This window comes from Phyllopteryx taeniolatus, chromosome 4 (assembly GCF_024500385.1).
Source record: "Phyllopteryx taeniolatus isolate TA_2022b chromosome 4, UOR_Ptae_1.2, whole genome shotgun sequence".
NCBI lineage: Eukaryota > Metazoa > Chordata > Actinopteri > Syngnathiformes > Syngnathidae > Phyllopteryx > Phyllopteryx taeniolatus.
In genome coordinates this window covers 10,713,625-10,733,193 of record NC_084505.1, presented here as the reverse complement: position 1 = coordinate 10,733,193, position 19,569 = coordinate 10,713,625, and the positions used below count along the sequence as shown (strand labels likewise).

General features: G+C 40.8%; 2 protein-coding genes across 2 annotated transcripts; both read right to left on the bottom strand.

Moving 5' to 3' along the window:
- Positions 1-1,685: 1,685 nt before the first annotated feature.
- LOC133476244 (sialic acid synthase-like) lies at positions 1,686-6,235 on the bottom strand. Its single transcript, XM_061769378.1, has 6 exons — positions 5,984-6,235; positions 5,593-5,808; positions 5,421-5,520; positions 4,311-4,465; positions 3,961-4,227; positions 1,686-2,233 (listed from the first exon to the last, which is right to left on the bottom strand). The coding sequence occupies exons 1-6, from the start codon at positions 6,113-6,115 to the stop codon at positions 2,018-2,020; spliced, it is 1,086 nt and encodes a 361-aa protein (XP_061625362.1). The 5' UTR covers positions 6,116-6,235; the 3' UTR covers positions 1,686-2,017.
- Positions 6,236-8,852: 2,617 nt separating this feature from the next.
- LOC133476245 (sialic acid synthase-like) lies at positions 8,853-17,573 on the bottom strand. The gene is made up of 6 exons (XM_061769379.1): positions 17,335-17,573; positions 16,809-17,024; positions 14,664-14,763; positions 14,060-14,214; positions 13,705-13,971; positions 8,853-9,224 (listed from the first exon to the last, which is right to left on the bottom strand). Exons 1-6 carry the CDS (start codon positions 17,464-17,466, stop codon positions 9,033-9,035), a joined length of 1,062 nt encoding a protein of 353 aa, XP_061625363.1. The 5' UTR covers positions 17,467-17,573; the 3' UTR covers positions 8,853-9,032.
- Positions 17,574-19,569: the final 1,996 nt, after the last annotated feature.

Genomic DNA, 19,569 nt, shown 5'->3' with positions numbered 1-19,569 from the left:
TGTTACTTTAGAATAATATGACTCAAGTAAAAGTAAAAAGTAGTCATCCAAATGTTTACTTTCGTAAGAAAGAACTCAATGAAAAAAAACTACAAGTAAAAAGTAACTTGTGAGTAACTTCAGATTTTTGTATTATTATTTATTTTTAAATCACAGCATGAACATCCAATAAAATAAAAAAATAATAATATAATATATGGGAGTCAACACACACCTGCCACCATTTCAATTTTTAACTGCCCAAACCCAACAACACATGCATTGGGCCCTACAGAAACATTATTTGCTTTATTCGCTTAAATGACTTCATAAAGAAGCTGTTTATTGACCAGACTTATTGATGTTGTGTGCATGTGGACACAATAGGGATAGTGCTAATTTTTGCCATATCCACTGCCAAAACAACAATCGAAACATCTGCAACTTACCGCAACGTGTTTTCTCAAGTTAGAAGTGGGCTGAAATATCCAAGTTTGGGCAGTCATAATTTAATAGCTGCATGATAAAGCTGTTGTTTCTTTGGAGTCTGTAAAATAAACAAAGTCGTGCGGCTGTTTTTCCCCCCTAAAATGAGTCATTTTGTTTGGCTCGTGAAGGCTATGTGCGCGGTCATGTGACTGCCTTGTGTAGTCTGATTAGTGAAAAATGAGTCATTTTGATTGGCTCGCGAAGGCTACGTGCGCGGTCATGTGACCGCACTGTGGAGTTATTTTGGCCTACTCTCTCTTGCAGAATTGTTTGAATTCAGCCAAAATTTATGGTTTTTGAGCATGAACAGCGTTTTTTTAAAGGTCATGCCACTGCATTACAATCGGATTCAAGACTGGACTTTGACTAGGCCACTCCAAAACCTTCGTTTTGTTTTTTTGGTGTTTTTTCTGAAATGCTGAGCACCAGATGTAACAACACACACACCATCTAAAAAGCTCAACTTTCATCTTGTCAGTCCATATAATTTTCTCCCAAAAGTCCTGGGAGTCATTCAGATGTTTTTGTTTTTTTCTTTTCCCAAAAGATGATCCTTTATGTTCTTTTTGGTCAGCAGTGGTTTTTGCCTTGGAAATCTGCCATGGATGCCATTTTTGCCCAGTGTCTTTCTTTCTTGTGTCATGAACACTGACCGTAACTGAGGCAAAGGAGGCCTACAGTTCTTTAGAAGTTGTCCTGAGTTCCTTTGTGGCCTCCCGGATGAGTCATTGCTGCTCTCTTGGGGTAATCTTTGTAGGCCGTGCACTCCTGGGAAGGTTAACCACCATTCCATGTTTTCGCCATGTGAGGATAATGGCTCTCCCTATGGTTCACTGGAATCCTAAAGCTTTAAATGGCTTTTGTAACCCTTTTCAGACTGATGTCAATAACTTTATTTCTCGACTGTTATGTACTGTTTCTTTGGATCATGTCATTTTATTGCAGCTTGTTTTAAAATCTTTTGTCTGATTTGATTTTGTCAGGACAGATTCTGTTTACGTGTGATATGAGATTGAGAGCTCAGTTAAATATTCGAATTTATAGTAAGTTCTTAATAAAGGTCAGTGCTTTTGTGTTTAGGCCTGCAGAAGGCCTTGCTGGCCTTGACCTTAAACAAGTGTTCCTCAAATTTAGTAACAGGCAGTGGTGGGAGGTCAGGTTCTTGGGAAGAAGCTTTATCTTGGTAGATACCCAAAAACTCAGTGACTTCTGGCATGTGCATCTTTTCATCTTTATTTGGCACAAGCAAACATATATTGCATTATACAGAAAGGCAAAGCAGAATGTGACATTTTAGTGCGTCTTGTTGATAATTAGCAGCATCCTTCACTGTCTGTGACATTGGCTTCTAATTTATTACAATTATTGATTAGTTTTTCTTCAGTCTAATTGTGGAAAGGACCCAACCTGGGGTTGTGCCAGAAGACAGTTAGCGCCTCTTCTTCCTGATTACTGAAACTATCTGAAAGCAAATCACCCACCGAATTAGGTCCCCATGATTAAGGTCCTCACCATTCAAGTGCTCCTATTGCCATTGCAAAGCTCTCATCTATCCACAGCACTTGGCCTTCTTGCCATAGCTGTCCACCACCTCCGGTAAGACGCTCTCATCTTCACTTACATCCGCTGTGATAGACTTGCCAACCAGCTGGAAGATGTCCTCAGCCGCTACGCCCATGGGCTCGGCCACCTTCACTGCCAACATGTCCAGACTGAGAACAGTTCCTTTGGTGATCTTCATCTTGGCCACCACCGACTTCCCCAGCTGGAGAAAAGGAATCATGTAATGACTGTTTGCCTTACGAATGCTATGTGTTTACTCTGATGTGCAATAGTTGTCAAACAACGTCAACAGAAACAATTTTTATCATGTTTTAATGACAAATGTGTTTTCATTTAACATCGCTATTATTTCGTCAATATAAAGGAATATTCTTGAGAAAAATGCAGTCTACAGCTACAGACTACGCGCAAGCCGGCGGGAGGAGTAAATGGCAAACTGCCGAGCCCCTTCAGAGTGCAGACTCCACTTCCTCATGGAGAAACAAAAGGCAAGACGCATCATTTGGAACTATTCACTATTACTAGCTCTTAGCGGTGTGCTAATCAGTTTCCTCTGAGCGCTAGCATGCGTAAGCATTAGCACGTGTTAGACGACGAATCTGGAATTTGGGGAGATGGAGAAGAATTAATATCCACCCGAATGCAAAAGAGTAAACCACTTAAAATCCAAGTGGCGCAAAGAGGTCCACTGTTTGAGCATCTCAACTCTGTATGCAAGCAACAATAGCAACAGCAACCACCGAGTGGTTACAAATGTATTGTTTACTGATGGAAGAAATCTAATGCAGTCAAATGCAAGAATATTGCATTCTAACAGCATGTATAAGTAGTATATAAATAGATTAATATAGTCATCGTTTCTTGTTCATTTTTAATGCTTGGTACAACTAAAGGTATATTTGTTTGGACAAATATAATGAGGACAAGGAAAATAGCTCATGAGAGTTTAAGAGCCGTTATCTTGCCATTTTCCATGGTTTTCTTTATAATAACCAAAATCATATTTAATAATACACGTAAACTCATGCATTCTATTCAAATGAATAAGAAATTGATGAAACAAGGCTAGTCTAATAATGTTTTTCACAACTGTATACCTCATAGATATACTGTATATAGATATACAAATGTATACACATACATACACACATTTGTTCTATAATAGATATGATAATGCAGGCATCGATGTCATTGTTTTTTTTTTTTTAGAAAATGACATAAAAATTGGCTAATTATTATATTATTCAAGACTATTCCAATATTTTAATACACACACAAATATTTTAAGTTGTTTCGTCAGTTTTCTTTCCACTGTTTTTACGGATGTCATAGATATTTGCCATGGGATCGTTACAGTACGCGTATCGAGGTATTTTATGCTTGTATCGTATTGAAATCAGAATTTTGGTATCATGACATCACCAATTCAAACAGTGAAAAAAATTTAAATATAAAGGAGAATCTCTGTCTGAATAGTTTAAGTTTTGCTGCCAGGGTTCTATTAAGCTGAATAACACTACCTGAGGAAAATAAGCAGCTGAGGATTTGCATTTCCTTTTTTGTAATATCTATTTTAAGTATAAAAGATGCTATACAAATAAAGTATTGATTGATTTATTTTGCTCTCCATTTGTCCTCAATTGTTTCAAGATGTGATCAATCAACACTCAATTCTGTACACATCAAAAGAATTCTACAACCAAATCAAATATTACGCCCATCCGTAGTCCACATCACCACATCCAATTATGTACCAATTCAACTATAAATATAGTACCAATCAAAACGAAACTTTCTAATGTTATTTGATGACAAAATATGTCCTAATTTTTGACTGGAATATTTTACTCATGTACAGTCGTTACACTAATGTATTTTCTCTTTTAATCTCATCAAGCAGCCGTGTCTTGCCGAGTAGAAATATCGCACCTTGTCACGGCACGGCTTCTCACAAGGTAGCATCTTCTTGAGGCCACTTCCCAGCGCCCTCTCCACCAGTCGGATGGAGCGAACCAGCTCGGACAACTCAGAGGGCTCCAGAGACGCTGCATGGTCACTTCCCTTCCAAGTCTTGTCCAGTGTGACGTGACGCTCTATGACCTTTGCCCCAAGAGCAACAGCCGCCACTGAAATACTGATTCCAGACTCGTGGCCAGAATACCCGATTGGGATATCGGGGAATTCTTTCTGGTATTCCTGTTGATGACAAGTGGTCATGAGATAAACTATGCATCTACCATAACATTTAATCGGGTTATAGTCATTTCTGTTCTATTTACTGTGATCACTCTGAGGTTAACATCCTCAGGCTCAAGCGGGTAGGCACTAGTACACTGCAGGATGGCAAAATTTTGGTTGTGTTCCTTCACAGTCTTGTACACACGACGCATCGTCTCTATGGACTGCATCCCACTGGACACCACCATGGGACGTCCTGACACATGCACAAAAAGTGGATAAACATGATGTCAATTCATATGAAAGTAAAGTTATTTAATGGATTTCTTCAGATCGTGGCTGTCTTTCTAATTGATGCTGTGCCGATGAGTTGCGTCATCCCCTAAAATGTTTCTCAAACGGTATTGAGCCAAGACACATATGTGACTTCGGAAATATCTCACAGAAAACAACCAAAACAAAAATGTCAGAACAAGTATAAATATTGAAATAATGATGATCTCGTCTAAATTTACTCACAAATTAACTTGGTATGTATGTGCCATGAATTATTCTGTTGTATGAATGGCAACAGTTTGGTAGTTTAATTATGTAACTTCTGCCATCTAGTGGAAGAGCATTTAATGGTTCCGTCTGTCACTGTATGTCGCTGGCATACATAGACGAAAAATGATTTGAAAAATGAAATGACAATTTGGTAAATAATTGGGACTCACTGAATAAAATAAATGTCTCCCTCAAATAGACGCCTTCCAATTCCCTCCCAAAAATTAACTGCAATTTTGAAGGACTACATAGAATTATTGTACCTCTTGTTCACACGAGGAGATTTAAGAGTTAACTTCTGAGCACATTTGAATATTGCTAACCAAAACAGCAGCACCTACTGAACCACTTAAACAGTCTATTCGATGAATTAAAGAGTGTGGACCTGTGTGGTAAACTAGTTCTCAGCATTGATGACACGACAACGCCTGCAATGCGAATTAGCGTTCCAGTAGGCTCTGACATGTGATCGCACTGCAATGTTGTGCACGTCTCATCTACATTCAGGGAGCTACGCAGCCCACTCCCAAACTACAAATTCACTTGAAATGGCACTTTTCATTTCAAATGTATAAAAATAAATTCTACAATTGAGTAAAAAAAATTAATTCCCCACAGCCACTAGTTGAGGAAATACTGTAATTTGGAACTACTGGTTTTCCCACCTTTCTTGGCAGTCTTTTCCAGGTAAGGGAAGTTGTTGGTGTCTCCTGAGCCCACTTTGAAGAAAGGCACATTTAAGTCATGGAGGAACTCTACCGCCATCTAAAAGGTGCAAATATATTTATTCTATAGTTGTTCAAAGCGTGTAACCTGCAATTAAATTAAGTGAGCTACCTCATCCATTCCTGAGGCAGTGAAGACGATCCCCACATCCTTGGCGTACTTCTGCAGCTCCCTGTACTGCTCATGGCTGAACTCCAGGTGGCGCTTGTGTTCACCATATGTTTCCCCCCACGAGTTTTTGGTCTTGTAAGGACGCTCTAAAGCACGTTTGTTAAACTTGTACTCAAGCTCACTCTTCTGGAACTTGGCACAATCAGCACCGCAGTCCTGTCAAAGTGCATCAAAGTGAGGTCCAAGTGTGAAATATCGTTTATATTTACATGACTGATATGAATCAAGCTAGGCGTAACATCTACAAGTACTACAACAAACCTCAAGTTGATTGTTACACATACTCAGCTTGTCAAAGCCCATTTGTTGTTTACCACACAACATTCATTACCTTTGCCATTTTGATCATTTTCTTAGCGAGCTCGATGTCTCCCTGATGGTTTTGTCCAATTTCAGCGATAATGAAGCACGGGTGGTTGGCTCCGATCATCCTACCAGGGCAAAGTTCGAATTTTAAAGGCATGTTGCTGACAGAATAGAGAGGTATTCAAGTATATGTGAATGGAACAGATCGGAGAGGAGCGATGAGTTGTTGCTCCCATGAAATCAGGAAGGCCGACCCGGAACAGTTACTGTGATGCACATCCCGGAAGTGTCGGACTTCCGGCATGTGCGGTGAGCGGGCGATCATCCCATCTGACTCACTTGGCCGAGAGGTGAGTACATCCTGGAATGGCCGCACTTTCGACAACCAACCGTCCACACTCACACTCACATTCGCAGCAAATGGACAGTTAAAATAGCGTGCATGTTTTGGAATGTGGGAGGCAGCCCTACACACGCCAGACAGGGAAGCTGGCTGCTGCTAATCATACCACAAGACCTGGATCTTCCTCCTCATGTTCTTTCCCCAGAGATTACTGAGACGTTCAGCTAAAGTCGGGAGGGGCCCCGTGTTGGTTTAGACGGGTTGCGGGTTCCAGTCTAACAGGTCTCCATGGCCATTTTTTTAACTGGTGGAAAAACAAACACACAGGGCAGGGCTTGTTTATTTAAATAGCATAATTTGAACAGCTGCTCCGTCTTTATGACACTACCTTAAACAAATGTATATAAGAGCAAGTCTGAAGTACAGAGTGTGGTAGTTTTTCCCCTTGAGGCTTTCTAAGGGGACAATTCTTGAATGCAGATTTTTCGCCAATCGTTCAATTAATGTATACTGCTACCATTTTCATGCAATGTAATGTGATAATTGAGAGCTCAGTTAAATCTGCAAAAGTTCATTTCATATTAAATGTCCATTTATAAATCATACTCATTGCTCGTGCTCCCAAAAAGCTGTAGTAAAATCAAAGTGTGAAGGCGTGAAACAGAAGACTGCAGAGTTGCGGTCATATATATTAGAATCTGAAATATTTTCTGTTGCGGGGACTGGTGCAAGCATGTCACATTTGTTTGTCACACCATGAAACTCATTCTATTCACATGTATGAATAATGTACAAGCATCTGTCCATTAGTGTACAGTATAATGTAAACAGACTATACAGCATCATTGTATATTCACATAGTGAATATAGACTAGGGATGTCTCGATTCAACTCTTTCACTTCTGACCCAATACAGATATTGCAGCCTTACATTTTGGCCGATCCAATTTCAGCAATAATCATACATAATTTACTTATTTTGTAGTATGGAATGCTATAAAAGGATTGATCAAGTGATAGTACTCAAACAGAGAACAATAATCAGCAACCAAAATTCAGCAATAATCATACATAATTTACTTATTTTGTAGAATGAAATCCTATAAAAGGATTGATCAAGTGATAGTCCTCAAACAGAGAACAATAATCAGCAACAGTGAGTATGAGGAAAAACTGACCTATTTATTATTAACCGATGCTGCTGTGCATGTATTGACCTCTGAGGGGCAGTGTGGTGCACGCAATGAGATACACACTTGCAGTAACAAAAAAAATAGAAGTCACGATTGGAAGTTATTATAACTCGTTTTTCACAGAGTTTGAAGAATATATGCCAGAATATTGTTATATGGCCTGTTTGTTTGTTTACCAATATTAATTATTTTGGGAGACATAAGTGCCGCGAGTTCGATGCTAATTTTCGTTAGCTCGTCAGTGGTGTTTTTCATTCATTGTTAGCTTTGAGCTAGCGATTTTTGTAAATAAAAACTAAGTCTGTGATGTATTTGAACATCCAGTAAGTGTAATTATTTTGTTTTGTGAGTTTAGTTTTACAGTGAACTTAAACTGGAGTGTCAATAAATGACTTTAAGCAAGCAACCTTGACTCTTACTCCTTGCAATATGTTTGCACCTTAGCAACCAGTTGTTGTGATCACGTGGTCACATGCAATCCGGGCGCTGCTGGATAGACGTGCTGGAGCGGCGCATGGAATAGACTGCTTGTATACGAGTGGTAAAATCGGCTGTTTTAGATCCAGTCCGAACAGTTCTTTTTTGTTATTTTTTGGCTGACACTGGACCGAGATCGGATCGGGAGACCCCTATATAGACATAGTTTGCCTATTCACAAACATACATGATATAAATAAACATGTCTCTCCATTCACTCACTCACTCGCATAATGAAACTATCAGTCAGTCCATTAACTTCCACATGTAATCCAAATATGTATCTGTCCGTTCACATAAATGCATAAAACAAGGGTGTCAGTCATTTTTGTCACAAGCCACATTGTAGTTATGGATCCCCTCGGAGGGCCGTTATGAATGTGGAACCATAGAAACGTATAATTGGCTCATCATATCATAACGTATACAGTGGAACCTCGGATTTCGTATGCCCTAGTTTTCTTAGGATTCTGTTTTCAACATTACTTTCGCCAAAATTGTGTCCCAGTTTTTGTACATCTGCATGGTTTTCGCACAGTTGAACACAGTCCAAACACTTAATGTATCCGTCTGCCTCCATCATTCCCACCTTTCTAATTGTGTTATTAAAAGTGAAGATAATTAGAAATTTTGGTCCAAAATAACATGAAGTAGATGCACGATTTGCTTACTCGGACCACATGAAATGATTGTGGCCTTGAGTTTGACACCTGTGATATGAAGTCTATTCATCCATCCATTCTCATTACCCCTTATCCTGTTCAAGGTAACGGGGTATAGAAGAAGTCCATCTATTCACATATGTACTTATGTAATTACAAACATCTGTCTTGAGAGAAAGAAGAGCACACTGATAGCAGACTTTTTTTTTTTTTTTTTAATCTTCATTTGATACATACAAATGAGAAAATCAACAATGATTTTGTATAGTGAGCGATGGTTATGAAGCAAATTTGTTTATTCGATTCACAATTTTGTGACATTCGCAGCTAACTTGTGACTCCTGGGCAATCAATGCAACAACTGAGTTGTGTTACTCTGCAGCACATTTTAGAAAATAGCTACAGGCCGTCCACTACATCTGGGGTGACGCTCTCATCTTCACCCACATCATGATTTACAGACTTGCCAACCAGCTGGAAGATGTCTTCGGCCGGGACACCCATGGGTTCGGCCACCTTCACTGCCAACATGTCCAGACTCAAGACAGTTCCTTTGGGGATCTTCACCTTGGCCACCACAGACTTCCCCAGCTGGAGAAAAGGAGCAGGTCATAATAGTTTACTTTTGTAGGCGAACGAATGTTACTCTTTTAACAACCTTGTATTCATCAAGTAAAAAACTGGGGAGACATAGAACAATAATTACAAATGTAATTTTCTTGTTGCTCTTAGGGTTTTATCAATGGTGTTCACTGTGTCCTTACAAGAAAACATTGATATTCAAGGTTAAGGATGTCCCATTGTTTGCACAGTTTTGTCCCCTTATTATTATAATTAGTTATGCTGAAAAAGACAAGAGGAGCACAAAATATGCACATATTCACAGTGTAATTTTAAAGTCAATCACACTTCCAGGAGATATCAACCTGCCGTGAAAAAGAACGGACGCCACGTTTTTGTGCATACGCACCTTTTGTACATGAGGCCCCAGGTCTCTTAAACATTGAAGATATACAACCCCAATTCCAATGAAGTTGGGATGTTGTGTTAAACATGAGTAAAAACAGAATACAATGATTTGTATATCATTTTCCACCTATATTTAATTGAATACACTACAAAGACAAGATATTTGATGTTCAAACTGATAAACTTGATTGTTGTTTGCAAATAATCGTTAACTTAGAATTTTATGGCTGAAACACGTTCCAAAAAAGCTGGGACAGGTGGCAAAAAAGACTGAGAAAGTTGAGGAAAGCTCGTCAAACACCTGTTGGGAACATCCCACAGGTGAACAGGCTAATTGGGAACAGGTGGGTGCCATGATTGGGTATAAAAGGAGCTTCCCTGAATTGCTCAGTGATTGACAAGCAAAGATGGGGTGAGGTTCACCTCTTTGTGAAAAGGTGCGTGAGAAAATAGTCGAAGAGTTTAAGGACAATGTTCCTCAACGTACAATTGCAAGGAATTTAGAGATTTCATCATCTACGGTCCATAATATCATCAAAAGTTTCAGAGAATCTCGAGAAATCACTGCATGTAAGCGGCAAGGCCGAAAACCAACATTGAATGCCCTTGACCTTCGATCCCTCAGGCGGCACTGCATCAAAAACCGACATCAATGTGTAACGGATATCACCACATGGGCTCAGGAACACTTCAGAAAACCAATATCAGTAAATACAGTTTGGCGCTACATCCGTAAGTGCAACTTGAAACTTTACTATGCAAAGCAAAAGCCATTTACAACAACACCGAGAAACGCCGCCGGGTTCTCTAGGCCCGAACTCATCTAAGATGGACTGATGCAACGTGGAAAAGTTTTCTGTGGTCCGACGAGTCCACATTTCAAATTGTTTTTGGAAATTGTGGATGTCGTGTCCTCCGGGCCAAAGAGGAAAAGAACCATCCGGACTGTGATAGTATGGGGCTGTGTTAGTGCCAATGGCATGGGTAACTTAAACGTCTGTGAAGGCACCATTAATGCTGAAAGGTACATACAGGTTTTGGAGAAACATATGTTGCCATCCAAGCAACGTCTTTTTCATGGACGCCCCTGCTTATTTCAGCAAGACGATGCCAAACCACATTCTACAAGTGTTACAACAGCGTGGCTTTGTAGTAAAAGATTGCGGGTACTAGACTGGCCTGCCTGCAGTCCAGACCTGTCTCCCATTGAAAATGTGTGGCGCATTATGAAGCGTAAAATACGGCAACGGAGACCCCGGAATGTTGAACAGCTGAAGCTGTACATCAAGCAAGAATGGGAAAGAATTCCACCTACAAAGCTTCAACAATTAGTGTCCTCAGTTCCCAAACGTTTATTGAATGTTGTTAAAAAAAAATTATGTAACACAGTGGTAAACATGACCCTGTCCCAGCTTTTTTGGAACGTGTTGCAGCCATAAAATTCTAAGTTAATAATTATTTGCTAAAAAAAAATAAGTTTATCAGTTTGAATATTAAATATCTTGCCTGTGTAGTGTATTCAAATAAATATAGGTTGAACATGATTTGCAAATCATTGTATTCTGTTTTTATTTATGTTTAACACTACGTCCCAACTTCATTGGAATTGGGGTTGTATTAGGACTATGGGGCAGCATGTTTTGTAAATGTTTTAAATTAATCTTTGCAGTTACGGTCCCAGATTTGCGCATTATACCAACGAAGGCGTCCAGATGGCCAGCGGATCTCTGCAACCAATCTTCCGCATCTCCAGGAAGAGGAAATTTGAGATTGACATGGTAAGTGTTATGTATAATATTTCACAGACCCTAATTAAATTTGTCTGGGCCTGGCAAATTGTCATTGTTGTACATACATGTCCAAAATGTAATCTGCATCCCATTCACTTTAAGGAACCTCAGACCTCTTTGATCCAGGCCAGTAAATGTGCGGTCAAGTCCTCTCCCGGGGGAGTGGTCAGTCCCATCTTTCAGGCACGCATCAATGTTTCATTGTCTTAAAGTTATGGAAGTGAAGCACATTTATGAGCTGACGATAAACACTCACTGGCAAGTCATCAGACATATCTACATGGAGCGCCCACTTGACACTTCTTCATCTGAGAATCATGTGGCTGTAACAACATTTGTACAATCAGAAAACAACAAAAATAAATCTGAAAGCTACTAAATGTTGAGAAATAATTGTTTTATGATACTATCCTTCTTCAAATATGATAATATTGGACATTAGCTAATTTATAATTTACGATGTATGTTCACAGCTGATGGATTACATTTTGAGGACTGTTTTCATTGAAGCTCTTCTTCAAAATGGGGACTGTGCGATCCGTGCGCTGGCTCTGACCTGCACCCGTTTTTGGGTTATAGTCAGACTAGAGACGTTCCGCAATGCAGCACACCTTCGCTGGCTAGACTGAGTGAGTGATAAAATACAGTATACAACATATATACAATATATCTGTATCGTATTTTAATATTTAGGTTTTTTTCGTTAACAGGTGTTGTGATCTGGAGTCTCTACTCCCCTGAATTTAGGAACAAATTCAGAATCGCCTATGTCATTGCCACCTGTGTCCAATTTTACACTGATTATAAAGACACAAAAGGTTTTCGGGGATGGGGAAAGAGAGGAGAACTTCTCAGTTTTCAGTCCGAAGGCGACAATCTGGGAGGATGCTGCTCTGTGGACTGTTTTTTTGGTTTCTGGGGGGCACTGATTAAAAAATAAATACATTTGCTTTTGATTCATGTTTTTGTGTGAATATCTAAAGTTACATAAGCGTGTACATTCCATATAAGCTGCACGTTTATCATATAAAAACGGTGTTTGTGTAGGAACAGTACAATTTACAATGAAATACTTCCTACAAAAACAGCCCAGTTTCGATTACAAAAAAAAATACTATTTACGGGCTTAATATGGACAGCACGTAAGCTGCCTTTATTAAATACATGTAATTATAGTATTTTGAATAATTGAAACATTCTCAGATCCAGAAATCCAAAGTCAATGGCACCAATTAAAAAGGTTTTTGAAGCAATTATTCAGCCACTGACATACAATCTGTCATTTCAAACTCGTAAATGTTTTCCTTCCCAACATGGCCGCCTCGTAGGCACGTGGGGGCGTACCCAAGAGGAGAAAGGTAACCAAGAGTAGTGGGCGTAACCACACGAGTGGGTGTAACCACAAGGAGGCGCTGCACACTCCAGACAGATACAATTGGGGTGTAACTGTGACTTCATTAGTGTTACCCTTTGTGTGAGTGTGGAGCCAAGGTGTCAGTGTTTTTTGTGTTGGCACAGGCTGTCATGGTTGCATGAGTGGGCCAAATCTCCCAGAGTGAGCCTTGTCAAAGAATGTTACCAGGTCAAACCCCATTTCTTAGGCGGTATCGATCCTAAGCATATGTAAACAGTGCCCTTTGTGGTTGTATCCCCATACACCTCAGGTCATTGTGATGTCTTTTGGATTCTTTCTGTATTACTTGTGTAACTTACGGTTGTTCTAGGTGTCGGACATTGGATGGACATTTTCTCATTTTACTGCGCTTATGGGTGTTGGACTCACTCACATTGTGCTTACTGTAGCTATTTACTCCTTTCCAATTCATCTGTATTTTTTTTCCCTTCAGGTTTGTTGGTTGCCTTTTACTTACTTCTACACTGTTTCCAGTTGAATTGTTAGACAGTTGTAATTGCTGCATGTTATTTATTTATTTTTGTTCTAATTTCTGTCTTTGTGATATGTCACTAAACTGCTAATTCAGTTTTATTGATAATTCCATTAATATAGTACACATTGCTTCCTTATCCCAACTGCAGTCATTCTCTCTCTCTCTCTCTCTCTCTCTCGCACACTCTCTCCCTCCCTCCCTACTAGGGTCTGTTCGAAGTTTTTTTTTTCTTGCAATGAGTTTTCCTTGCCTCCACCCCTTAACTGCTTGCTCATATGGTTGGTCTCAATGTGTGAGGTGTATAGTTGTAGACATGCTCCGATTGTCAAGTGCCTAGAGATCACTTCTGTTGTGAGTTGGCACTATATAAAAAAAAAATCTATATATAATAAATAACATTTAATTGGGGTAACAATATCTCACCTTCCTATGGAATGGCTCCTCGCAGCACAGCCTCTTCTTGAGGCCACTTCCCAGCGCCGTCTCCACCAGTCGGATGGAACGAACCATCTCAACCAGTTCAGGGGGCTCCAGAGACCCTGCGTGGTCACTTCCCCTCCAAGTCTTATCCAGTGTGACGTGACGCTCTATGACCTTTGCCCCAAGAGCAACAGCCGCCACTGAAATACTGATTCCAGACTCGTGGCCAGAATACCCGATTGGGATATCGGGAAATTCCTTCTGGAATTCCTGTTAAAACAAGTGGTCATAAGATAAAGCATGCTTCTACCACATCATTTCTTCATAGTATAGTCTTTGTTGTTGTTGTTGTATTTACTGTGATCACTCTGAGGTTGACATCCTTAGGATCAAGAGGGTAGGTGCTGGTACACTGCAGGATGACAAAGTTTTGGTTGTGCTTTTTCACTGTCTTGTACACACGACGCATCGTCTCTATGGACTGCATCCCACTGGACACCACCATGGGACGTCCTGACACACACAAAAGAGAAGCTTAATGTCTAACATGCAAAGAACATTGTGTAATTTTAGTGTTGGGCCATTTTTTATTTTTTATTTTTCGGTACCCAGGCCTTCAGTGGAGACTGACCAGATTGAATCCACCTCTTAATATACCACCATAATTTCACAAGCATAGAAACAATAAATACTATACAAAAGCAACATATGAAGCACGAAACTGTGTTATGTGCATCATCTGGATCAGTTCAGAATCAATATTTATTTAATAACATGCCAAAAATGTTTTAATTTTAAATAGAACACACCATACTCACCAGAGGTGCCGATTCGTAAATGGACTCATGTGCATTGATATGTGAACTCAAGTTGTGACAGTTTAAAACGGTACAAAAGCTTCTCCTACAGCCAGCGTTGCAAAAGTAAACGATGGCACCTCAAAATCCAAGCAAAGCAATCACCTTTCTTGGCAGCCATTTCCAGATAAGGGAAGTTGTTGGTGTCTCCTGAGCCCACTTTGAAGAAAGGCACATTTAACTCATGGAGGAACTCTACCGCCATCTAAAAGGTGAAAATATTTAAGGTGAAATATATTTATTCTATAAGTGCAATAGTTCAGGTGAAACTTCATATTCAAAGATGCTGCTTCTTTTAAAAAATAATTCAGTTTGTTTGTGTTTACCTCAATTGTGCATGAGGAAGGACAGGAGGAAGCAAAGCGTATAATAAACGTCCCTCTTTTGAAGGAATACAAATGTTGCAAGTATAGAAAATTTCCCACGGAGAAATGACTAGTAAGCATATGAAAAAACATGCAAACAAAAACACATGCAATTTCATAAGGGCCACACACAATCGAAATCAAACATGCTGTATACTATATACAAAATACAATCCCCTCCTTGAGCTGTCACCTTATCGTTGTGGAGTGATTTGTGTGTCCCAATGATCCTAGGAGTTAAGTTGTCTGGGGCTTTATGCCCCTGGCAGGGTCACCCGTGGCAAACAGGTCCTAGGTGAGGGACCAGACAAAGCACAGCTCCAAAAACCCCTATGATGACAAACAATTCAGGAAGATGTTTTCCCTTGCCCGGACGCGGGTCACCGGGGCTCCCCTCTGGAGCCAGGCCAGGCCTGCACCCATGGGGCCCGGCCCGAAAGGGTAACGTGGGTCCCCCTTCCCATGGGCTCACCACCTGTGGGAGGGGCCATAGGGGTCGGGTGCAGAGTGAGCTGGTGGTGGCCGAAGGCAAGGACCTTGGCGATCCGATCTACATGTGTTTTGTAGACTTGGAGAAGGCGTTCGACCGTGTCCCTCGGGGAGTCCTGTTTGGGGTACTTCGGGACTATGGGGTACGGAACCCCCTGATACGGGCTGTTCGGTCCCTGTACGACCGGTGTCAGAGCTTGGTCCGCATTGCCGGCAGTAAGTCGGACTAGTTTCCGCTGAGGGTTGGACTCCGCCAAGGCTGCCCTTTGTCACCGATTCTGTTCATAACTTTTATGGACAGAATTTCAAGGCGCAGCTGAGGCATAGAGGTGGTCCGGTTTGGTGGTCTCAGTATTGCATCTCTGCTTTTTGCAGATGATGTGGTTCTGTTGGCTTCATCAAGCCGTGACCTCCAACTCTCACTGGAGAGTTGCCGAGTGTGCACACTCGCAGCCGAGTGTGAAGCGGCTGGGATGAGAATCAGCACCTCCAAATCTGAGACCATGGTCCTCAGTCGGAAAAGGGTGGCGCGCCCTCTCCAGGTCGGGGATGAGATCCTGCCCCAAGTGGAGGAGTTCAAGTATCTTGGGGTCTTGTTCACGAGTGAGGGAAGAATGGAACGGAAGATCGACAGGCGGATCGGTGCAGCGTCTGCTGTGATGCGGACTTTGTATCGGTTCGTTGTGGTGAAGAAGGGGCTAAGCCGAAAGGCGAAGCTCTCGATTTACCCGTCGATCTATGTTCCTACACTCACCTATGGTCACGAGCTGTGGGTCGTGACTGAAAGAACGAGATCCCGGATACAAGCGACCGAAATGAGTTTCCTCCGCAGGGTGTCCGGGCTCTCCCTTAGAGATAGGGTGAGAAGCTCGGTCATTCGGGAGGATCTCAGAGTAGAGCCGCTGCTCCTCCACATCGAGAGGAGTCACATGAGGTGGCTGGGGCATCTGATTCAAATGCCTCCCGGACGCCTCCCCGGTGAGGTGTTCCGGGCACGTCCCACCGGGAGGAGACCCCGGGGACGAACCAGGACACGCTGGAGAGACTACGTCCTTCGGCTGGCCTGGGAACGCCTCGGGATCCCCCCGGAAGAGCTGAATGAAGTGGCTGCGGAGAAGGAAGTCTGGGGGTCCCTGCTAAAGCTACTGCCCCCGCGACCCGACCTCTGATAAGCGGTAGAAAATGGATGGATGGATGGACAATTTTTAATAGAACAACAAAAAATACAATGTCAAGATGATGTACTATTGTTCAGCTCCACATGTCTTTACTGGTACAAATTCTAAATTCTATTTTTACAATAAACTTTATTCAATGTATACAATTGTAGAGGTAACTTAGGAACTTGAAAACAAGTGTCATAAGACCTGCAAATAAATGACAGTAAGTGAGCTACCTCATCCATCCCTGAGGCAGTGAAGAAGATCCCCACATCCTTGGCATATTTCTGCAGCTCCCTGTACTGCTCATGGCTGAACTCCAGGTGGCGCTTGTGTTCACCATATGTTTCCCCCCACGAGTTTTTGGTCTTGTAAGGACGCTCTAAAGCACGTTTGTTAAACTTGTACTCCAGCTCACTCTTCTGGAACTTGGCACAATCAGCACCGCAGTCCTGTCAAAAGTAAGTACATTTGGAATAGACAAGAGACGTTTTTGTTGTTGTTGACATCCGCAATGCTTATAATTATTCCAGTATTTCATTATTTCTTTTTCGTATTTGAATTATGCTCAGCAGGCCTTGTCACTGGTCATATAGTAGCGGAGATGTTCATGATAAAATGTAACTGTATACACGTGCCAAAATTACACACGCACGCACACATAATTATAAAATAATACATTGACAACAATGTTGCTTGTTGCAATCAACAGTGAATCGTTTATGGTAACATAATAAAAACTGTAAATTAGTCACTTATTACCTTTGCCATTTTGATCATTTTCTTGGCTATCTCAATGTCTCCCTGGTGGTTTTGTCCAATTTCAGCGATAATAAAACATGGACGATCCCCTCCGATCATCCTATCAGGGCACAGCTCAAACGTTAAAGGCATGTTGTTCGCAGACCAAACGAGTTGCAGTAGAATTTGAAGTCTGAGATCGTGGGGTGATCTTCAAACGAATTAGAGATGTTCCTGTGCCGAAGAAGAACGCAATGCGTTGTAATTCCCTATTTAAACCACTAATGGGCGTAGCTAGGATTTCAAAAGTGGGGGTGGTAACTTTTTTTTTTTTTTTTCCCGCTTTGTTTTCCCCGAGCTTTTTGGGACAATAGTTTTCGTAAAATACAAGATTGTCCAATTGTCATGCTCAGATATTGGAGAAGGCCAGCAAAACAAAGCAAACATTGAGAAACCCAGGCAATATGCATTGATGTGTGATGACATAAATAGATAGATAAATACATTTCAAAGGATAATAACAATAAGAATTTCAGAGTTTGAATTGGGCATGAGTCCAGATGTTCGCAAACATGTTGGTGACAAGTAATTGCAGTTTTTGCTTTTTTAGGCTTACGTAAAGCGTTTCACTTCTTACTCACTGATCTAATCCACCAACCCTTCCCCCTATTGTTGTCTTGACAACACAAAACACACACATTTGGGAAAAAAAAACTTTGCCATTTGTACCTTGCGCATATGAACACATTTCCCAAACATGAACTTAGCAAATGCATTCGACTTCAATCTTGTTGTCGGTTTTGTTAAATCATCTGTCAGCGTCTGGTCTGTTATGCGGTACGGTGTTTTCCCATCATTAACGTGCTATGCTGCCTTGATTGTCCTCAAAAACACGGGTTGCACAGAATGGTATTTGACGGTGTTTCCCAAACTCGCTGCTGGAGACATATACTTTGCCTCACATGTGTACAATCCAACTGTAGGTTGCTTACTAGTCTTCTATGAAACAATAGGACGATTATGCTTCTTCTGTCACTAGTGTCAGCCACCCAATCAGCATAACTGCGCTTGTGTTGTAGTCCTAGTTTGTCATTGCATGCACACACTGGTCAGTAAAAAGTATCTTCTTTCATTCATTTCAGTGAATAAAGCATATTGTGTAAGGCCCTATGCATGTGTTGTTGGTTTTTGGGCACTCCGAAATTTGTGGCAAGTGTGTGTGGACTCCCATTGAACATGAGTTTGAATGTGATTGGTTAGTCCTGGTTAACACAACCACATCTCAGTTATAAGGGGGAGTGTATCCTTGTACAAGCAGATTGATTTTTACAGTTTTATTTAACGTTTAGTTAACCAGGTAAAAGACCAGTTTTTATTGCAACGGTGACCTGGCCAAGAAGGCAGCAAGTTAAACAAATCTAAATCCATCACATACAATATTATTGCCTTTTGTTTATTTTCAACTGCCTTCCTCAAAAGGATAAAATAAAAAAATGTGTTGTGCAAATTCTAGGTCACATTAATGGTGGAAAAAAGTTATAAAATGATTTATTTTGTTCTAAATCATCTACATAAAAAAACCTGACATCGGAACAGGTGTGTGTATACTTTGCATATCCACTGCAGCCTTGTTCCTGTTTTTGTAATCTCTGCCTGGCGATCCTATTGTGCTGTTTGACACGTCGGATCAAAATAGTGTAAGACCTTTTCTTGGAGCAAAATTTGCCTGAATTTGTTATTTTACAAAGATTTTATTCATTGTTTATTATTGTATTGATGACATTTTAGATGAAGTGACATTGTTCACCAATACCTGAATTTGCACATTCATATTTTATTTGGTTATTTTTATTTTATTTGACGGTCACGCTCTGATGTAACTTAGTCAACATTTACTCGGTACATGAGAAAACCTGATTACTGTTGCTGGTGGATGTTGGAAGGTCTGTGAATTGGAATCCCAAATGGATGAGGTGTGGATGAGGTTCTCTTTCTTTTCTGTCATCTCTCTTCTGGCTTCAAGTGATTCTTTCTCCATGAGGAGAATTATTGTTGTTTCTAGGGTTTTGATTAATTGGGAATAACACGTGGTTCCCCGAAGTTCAGTCTGATTCATTCTTTAAGAAGTATTTTTCCGATAACCAAGTCAGTTCAGTGTCTGGAAAGCCCAAACCCAAAGGGGGGGAAACCGGTAGTAGAGCTCTGATTGTCCCAGAAGAAGACCAGTTTGACATGCATTCCCAGGCGAGGTGCGTT